At 46.8% G+C, this 7,992-nt stretch overlaps 1 protein-coding gene across 1 annotated transcript; it reads right to left on the bottom strand.

Moving 5' to 3' along the window:
- Positions 1-5,050: 5,050 nt before the first annotated feature.
- Positions 5,051-6,173, bottom strand: IMP3 (IMP U3 small nucleolar ribonucleoprotein 3). The gene has a single exon (XM_007469169.1). The coding sequence runs from the start codon at positions 6,132-6,134 to the stop codon at positions 5,580-5,582; it is 555 nt and encodes a 184-aa protein (XP_007469231.1). The 5' UTR covers positions 6,135-6,173; the 3' UTR covers positions 5,051-5,579.
- Between the last annotated feature and the right edge of the window lie 1,819 nt (positions 6,174-7,992).

Genomic DNA, 7,992 nt, shown 5'->3' with positions numbered 1-7,992 from the left:
ACATTCCAAAGGTTTAGGGATTACCTCCCAGAAGAAAGGTCGATGACCTTTTGGGGCAAAGTTAAATTCTTTACTATACTATAATACTAGTGGGAAGTGGCTATGGCAAATGGTGTGATAATGGTTCAGAATGACCAGACCTTGGGAAACACAGCATGAGGCGTGGCTTGGCTGGCCGAGCCCAGAGCTGAATCCAGAGATGTAAGTAGCCAGTTTACTGTAGCCTCTGTCCTCTCAGGATAGGGACCGTGCCTCCTCTGTACTCATTTCTCCCTTGCTTAGAGAGCACCATGCCTATCACCAGGGCTGGAGCTAAGGAGAGGCAAATGGAGTGAAACAGGAGGGAAGGGGGCAGGGCACAACCTTTGAAAGAATGACATAGCCTGAGGACATGACATAAACTGATTAGAACCAAATGGGTCCAAGATGGCAGACAAGTCAACCGCACTAGACCTTGAGCCTCAGTATATGCTCACAGTAACACATCAGCAAGCTAAATGGCAACCCACAGGCGCTGTGACAGTTCCAAGACCCACCATAAGGATCAAAAAGTGGAGGTGGCCCAATTCCTGGAAATCCTCGCCCCTTTCTGAGATAGTTGGAATACCCCTCCCACTCATCAGCCTATGAAATTACCCACCCCTATGAAAGTGGCAGGGGAGTGGGGGGGGCGGTGGTGGTGGTGGGATGAATTGCGAGATTGGGATTGACATGTATACACTAATACGTTTAAAACGGATAACTAATAAGAACCTGCTGTATAAATAAATAAATAAAATAAAATTCAAAAAAGAAAAAAAAGAAATTACCCACCCTTATAAAAACTGACAACCCATACCTTGGTGCCTTTTCTCACCTTCTGAGATGGCCCACACTCTGTCTGTGGAGTGTGTTTCTCTCTAAATAAATCCACTTCTCACCTATCACTTTGTGTCTCACTGAACTCTTTCTGCGATGAGACATCAAGAGCCTGAGCTTCATTAAGTCCTGAAACCAGGTGTGTGATCTCAGTTGGAAGACCATGGGTTTTGGCCAGTTTCGAGTCCCGGCACATGGGTTCAAGTCCCAATGTGAAGGGTACAGTTTTAGGACCTAGGGTGCAAAATTTAAGGAGGTGCTCATTCTTGAGGTCTGACAAGTGCCCTAGGTGCCTCCCTTGCCTCACCTTTGATCCCAGCCTAGCTGGTCACAACAAAGAGGCTGAATTTGAAGCAGTTATTAATTACCTACTGTATGCAGGGTCTCATCCTGGGGGCCATGGTGGTGATATAGCTAGTTTTCCATTGTGCCTGAGCCACTCTCTTGGGTAGTCATAACCACCACAGGCAACTTGAGAGTAATATTAAAATGTCATGCAGGTTAATTGCTGCTGCTGAAGGATGAGACAAATGCATCCCAGCCAAGTTGCCACAGTTACCCCAGCCAAGCCATCCTAGACCAGCTGACAGCCAGCCAGCCTACCCCCAGACTTAAGGGCAAGCACAGTCAAGGTCAGCAGAGTCATTAATCCAGCACACATTCAATCACAAACTCTAAGTGAGCCCAGCAAAGATCTGAAGTGCCCAGCCGACCTGCAAATTCATGAGCTAAATAAATGCTTATTGTTTTAGCTCTTGAGTTTTGGGTTGGGTTTGTTACACACCATTACTTATTTATTTATTTATTTTATTTTTTGTGGTATGCGGGCCTCTCACTGTTGTGGCCTCTCCCACTGCGGAGCGCAGGCTCTGGACGCGCAGGCTCAGTCGCCATGGCTCACGGGCCTAGCCGCTCCGCGGCATGTGGGATCTTCCCAGACCGGGGCACGAACCCGTGTCCCCCTGCATTGGCAGGAGGACTCTTAACCACTGCGCCACCAGGGAAGCCCAACTGTTAACTTTTTGAGTCCTTAACTATCTTGCTACAATAATTTTTAATAGTTGAGCTTCATCATAAGGCTATCTAGTAATTTAATCAGTCCCTTGTGGATACATTTTCAATTTTTCTCTGTTATATTGTGTTATAAACACAGGGATGAAGATCCTTGCAGTTAATTTTTTGCAAATATCCATAATTTACTTAAGCTGAATTCTTGAAAGTGGCAGTTCTAGGTCAAAGGGTATATAATGTATGTTTCTAAGGTTCTTGATACATGTTGTAAAACTGCTCTCCTGAAAGGTACCAATTTGCCCTGCTGCCCACTGTGTTTACATTTTTTTAATCCATTAGGCTTTTTTGTTGTAAAATGTTTAGCTCCCTGTACTTCTTCTGGGGCCTGGGGAGAGATAGCAGGTGGGGAGCTCAGCTTTGGGGTTTTATGACACGCAAGGAGCTTCTCTAAGGGCTTTGTAGGAATTATGCCATTTACTTCTCTCTATAATTTTTAATTGATTAATTATTTTTGGCTGCGTTGGGTCTTTTGTTGCTGTGTGCAGGCTTTCTCTAGTTGCAGCAAGCGGGGCCTACTCTTCGTTGCAGTGCACGGGCTTCTCATTGCGACAGCTTCTCTTGCTGCAGAGCACCGCCTCTAGGCGTGCAGGTTTCAGTAGTTGTGTGGCATGTGGGCTCAGTAGTTGTGGCACACGGGCTTGGTTGCTCCGCGGCATGTGGGATCTTCCTGGACCAGGTACTGAACGGAGTTTTAACCACTGTGCCACCAGGGAAGTCCCTCTCTATAATTTTTAATGTCAGTACTATTATTACCCATCCCCCTTTTTTTCACTTTTTAAAAACTGTGGTAAATATATATATAAAACATAAAATTTGTCATTTTAGCCATTTTTAAGTGTACAATTCAGTGGTAATAATTATATTCACAATGTTGTGCAATCACCACCACTATTTCCAAATTTTTTTCATTGCCCCAAATAGAAACTCTGGACCCATTAAACAATAATTTTGCATTCTTTCCTCCCACCCTCTATTACCATATATATGTGACAAGGAAAATGGAGGCACAGAGAGGCTAAGTAAAATAATCAATGTTACACAGCTAGTTAGGCAAAGAAGCCCCAATCCAGACCTGGCAGTCTGGCTTTAGCCTCCTTCTGAATCGCTTGTCTTGCAGTTATATTTTTTATTCTTTTTGGTTGCCCTGTGCAGCATGCGGGATCTTAGTTCCCCAACCAGGGATTGAACCTGTGCCCCCTGCATTGGTAGCATAGAGTCTTAACCACTGGACCACCAGGGAAGTCCCTCATTTTTTATTTTAATTAAAAAAAAATTTTTTTTTGGCCACACCACACGGCATGTGGGATCTTAGTTCCCTGAGCAGGGATCAAACCCGCACCCCCTGCATTGGAAGCGCAGAGTCTTAACCACTGGACCGTCAGGGATGTCCCCAATTTTATTATTTTTTTTAAAGCCCAAAGTTTCTGCTTACAGGTTCTGGTAAGTCATTTCTTTCTCATTTTCCCCCAAAGGAGAAAAGGAATAGCTTTTCTGAAGAATCTTGAATTTTACTCCTAAGTTCCTAAACCCAGTTTCCTTCAAGCGAACTTTGAAGTTGTATCTGCTTGGGTGATAAGGGCAGGATTCAACTACACCAAAAGGACCAGTTTACCTGTCTTGCCCTGTGGGGCCTGGTGAGAGCTGGAGCCGCAGGGGGTTCCTGCTTTCTAGAGCCACCAAACTCTTCCCCGATGAGATCCCTAATCCTGGGAGCCCTCCTCAAATGGGCAAAGATTATGCCCAGCCACCAGAGCTGATGAATGGGATTCTCTCTCCTTCCTCTCCTAAAGGAATGGCACTGAAAAAAAACATGGCCTTTGGAGTTGCATGAGCCTGGACTTGAACCACAGTCTTGGACAAGTTCTTGTCCCAAATCTGTTTGCCAAACTGAAAAGGTGAATGAAACCACCTACCCGTCAGGGTTGTTGGGAAGAGCAAATGGCAGCCTAGCACAGGCAGGGCCTCAATGAATGTTAGCCAAGGCTTAGCAGCTCAGTGCCTGCTCCTTGTTCAAACCTTTACACAGCACCCTGGTGGGGACCAACAATATTGGCTAGTGCTGCTGCTTCTCTGCTGGCTTGGAAACTGATTCAGGGACTCTCTCTAAATCCTGATGTATCCCTTGGGCTGGCTGTGCCAATGTTCACACGACTCTTAAAGGAGCATTCCAGCTCCACCACTTCTTGGCTATACAATCTGGGGCAGTTGGACCCATCTCTGCCTCTGTTCCCTCATCTGAAAAGTACAGAATTGGGTTCCCCATGTCATTGGATTGTTGGATTAAATGGATTAAGATATGTAATGCATTTAGTGCCTGACATACAGTAGAAGCATTTGCTATTACTGTCATCCCCAGTGTCACCTTCCTTTGTTTCTTCACCAAATGCTGCCTTACACCTGGGAAATGGAGACGGCACACATAAAAGCAATCCATTGGTCCTGGCATTCTATTATTCTCCTTGTAGAAGTCTTGGATAAATGAGGTAGTCTCCCTACTCTCCCTTCCAGTGAGGGGGGTGGATTAGAGCAGATCTTCTTGCTTCACATTCCTCCACTGTCATCAGGCTAGGCTCCCTGACTCCCAACCCATCCTTTGCTTCTTTCAGTAAAACCCATTCCAACTGGGGAATTAGAATTAATCTCTTTCTAAATTAAAGGCTGAGCAGGGAGCCATGGCAGGCTGTGATGGGCAGAGGCTGTGCAGGTGCTGCTCCGGGAAGGCAGCCCTCGGGCCTCCTGAGGGCTCCACTCATAAGAAGTTTCCAGGAACCTCCTGGGCCACTTCTAACCGCTAGATGGCCAAGCTACAGGGTGATTATTTCCTTAGGCAAGCAAACACTTCAGCCCTCTAATATGGTATTTCCTGGGGCTGGAATATCAACAGGAAGTCCTGTGGGGAAGAGCTCTGCCAAAACACTCATTCCAAGGAAGGGATTGGTAAACTGACAAATTTGCCCAGCCCTGTACAACATTCTGCAACCTCCACACGCAGGCTCTGCTGCAGGCTTCATCCACAGGCAGATCGCTGCTGTCTCTAGTCTTCTCTGGATTCCTGAGCCAGGGAGACTTATAGATGTGACCCTATGTGAGAGACCCAGACAGAAATTTGCACTTAAAGAGCAGTTAGGCCATTTATTGGCATTAGGAGAGCATTCCTTTAAACAAGAGAAAGGACTCTGAACACTAAAATCTCATCCACTTTATGAAAACTTGAGACCAAACTCTCCAACATCTGTACACAGCTTAATCACGAACAAGCGCAAGAATTCGGGTTAAATACAAATTAAACTAAACTGTCCTGCTACAAAGAAATGAAAGGAAAGCTGGGGACGGGGGTAGCCCCCACCCCCCCAGCCAAAAGTCATTGCTTTCACACTACAATGTTTCAGGTACAAGAATGTAACAATTCCCCAGGGCAGCGCAAAACCGCTTCCCATTGTCTCTTAAGGCAGTCATTTAATTACCAATTATCCAAAGGCCAAGAAAATTTTGTGGAAAAAGGGCGTACCCTTTGGCTCTGTGAGGGCCTGTAGCTGAGGAGCCAAGTTCTTGGCTGACACACTCTTGGGGAGGGCGCCTTCACAGAATCTCAGGCATCAAGGTCTCAGCTTCCCCATCAATAAAATGCAGTCCTGGCGAGGGAAGACCCGCTAGGCTTCCAGATCGAAGTCATCACGCTCCTCATTGTACTCCAGCACGTGCCGCTTGATCTTGGACGAGTCAACCCAGGTGACGAAGTCCTCCATGCTGCGCGTGACAAGGAAGGCGGGGTCGGTGACCACGTCGGGGCCCACGCGCACATGACCCTGCTCCACGAATGCCACGGCGGCCTGGAGGTGCTGTGCCATGCGCAGCTTAAGGAGCACGGTGGGCAGGCGGCGGCGGCAGAAGGACGAGGCCGTGACGAAATCGCAGAGCTCCAGAGACCCGCGCGTGGGGATTAGGCCGAGAGCATACAGTTTGTCCAGCAGCGCGGCCGAGGAGCGCACGCGAAACGGGTCGCGCTCCGGCAGGTCCCGCAGGCGCCGCGCCAGCTCGCGCACAGCACGGCTCAGCTGGTTGTAGCGCGTGTAGTCCTCGCGCCGTTGCAGCCGATAACGCCGCAACACGCGCAGCTCGTGCAAGTTGTGATCGGTGACCTCCCAGTTCAGGAAGTCCACCTGCTTCAGTAGCTTCTGCTCGTGGAACTTAAGCTTCCGCACCATAACGGCGGCTTGGAGGCTGCAGGACCCGTGGCTCAGCGCGCGTTCAGGCGCCCGCGCGACTTCCGCCTCAGTACTGCTAGACCGGGCCTGGGGACCCTGGGCCAATAAAAGAAAGGCTCAGTGCTAAGCCCTCTGTTTCCACTGGTCGGGGTGGGGCCACGCCCCGCGTCTGTATCTCGCGATTCTTCTCTTCTTCGCGTTCTCTGAAGGAGGCGGGGAAAGAGCGCTGGTAGACACCTGGGACGGGAGGGGAGGCCCTAAAGACGAGTCTGCGCGGTTTTAAGTCGCCTAGAATTAATCACCTAGTGCCGTAATTATTTCCTCTCGTTTAGATTTCTGCCATTCAGGGCCTCTCTGAAAGTGGCTTAAGAGGCCAGTTCCGGGGAAGGGGGGTGACTGTCGCGCTAGTTTGGTTGAATTTACTGTGCTGACCGTGGAGGGGGGCGGTCCTCCCACCTCGTGGTGGGCTTCCCCGAGCCGGCCGGGGCTGATCGGGTATGCCCACCGCCCACTAGCGCCAGGTCCATTAGCAGGCGGGCGGAACGGTTTCTCCCTGCCAAGTGGGGCTAGGCGCCACCGAACCTATGAAATACCGATTCCCAGGCTGCTTCCTACACCCACAGAATCGGGATCTACACCGGAGTCACCTGGAAATCTGTATTGTTAACAAGAATGCCAGGTGATTCATAAAACCCAGTAAGTTTGAAAAGCTTGAATAGTACAAGTGCTCACCCTTTAATCCGGGCTCAAACGAATTAGCTTGACAGGGTGCATTTCTGGTGCCGATTATTTAGTTAACTTAACACTTTTTCTGCTAGTTATATCTGCTTTAGCTTAGTGTAGCGCTACAGGACTAACTTCTTTATTTGCCCAAGACTTTGACGCCACCTAGCTTCTTCGCCTATCATTTTGTTTTATTTTTGTACGCTTCTCATTGTTTTTTTTTTAAATATAATATTTGATATATGGAATATACTGTATGTAAGTTACAAAGTATAATGAATACTTGTGGACCCAAGAGCCAGTTTAAGAAAGCATCACCAGGACCACTTCATCTACATATTCCAGCCACTCCCCCAGTGAGAGGTAAAGGTATCTACTCTCCTGAATTTAGTGTTTATTTTTACCTTTTGTTTAAAAAGAAAAATTTTTTTAATTTAAAAAAATTTAAAAAGGAAAATAGTTTTATCATTGTAAATGCATCCCTAAATACTGAGAACCTTCTTACTCAAAGTGTAGTCCATGGATCAGCAGAGAGCTGTTGGAAATGCAGAATTTCAGGCCCCATTTCTGACCTACAGAATCAGAATCTGCATTTAACCAGACCCCCAGGTAATTTGTATGCACACTGACATTTGAGAAGTGTTGCTTAGAAGACATCACATCATGTGGAGTATTTTATCTGTAGCCGCAGTTTTTTTTTTTAACTGTTGCATTATATTCCATTGTTTGGTTCTATCTAATTTATTAATCCATCTCCCGTTGGATTTTTTTGGAGGGAATATTTTTAGCAGTGCTACTATTAAAATTCTTGTAGGTTTCCCGTTGCACATATGTAGTAGCTTCTGTTGAATAGTATGCATGTATGTTGAAGTTGAATTGCTCAGTTGTAAAGTATGCATGTAAAGTATGCATGAACATGTGAAGTATGCATGAACATGTAAAGTGCATGTTGAGCTTTACTAGATATTGCCAAATTGTTTTCCAAAGGGGCTGTACCAGTTTATATTCCTTTGACAGTGCATGGGAGTTCCCTTTGCTCCTCATTCTTGACAACACTTGGTTGTTAGATTTTTAAAATATTTGCCAGTCTGATGAGTGTGTGATGGTATTTAACTGTGATTTTAATTTGCATTTC

Source organism: Lipotes vexillifer, unplaced genomic scaffold (genome assembly GCF_000442215.2).
Source record: "Lipotes vexillifer unplaced genomic scaffold, Lipotes_vexillifer_v1.1 scaffold103, whole genome shotgun sequence".
NCBI classification, from domain to species: domain Eukaryota; kingdom Metazoa; phylum Chordata; class Mammalia; order Artiodactyla; family Lipotidae; genus Lipotes; species Lipotes vexillifer.
Note: the sequence above shows the minus strand (reverse complement) of the source record. Positions and strands in the feature narration are given on the sequence as shown.

Excerpts from the sequence above, each read along its gene's own strand:
- IMP3 (XM_007469169.1), bottom strand. The coding sequence starts at position 6,134 with ATGGTGCGGAAGCTTAAGTTCCACGAGCAGAAGCTACTGAAGCAGGTG.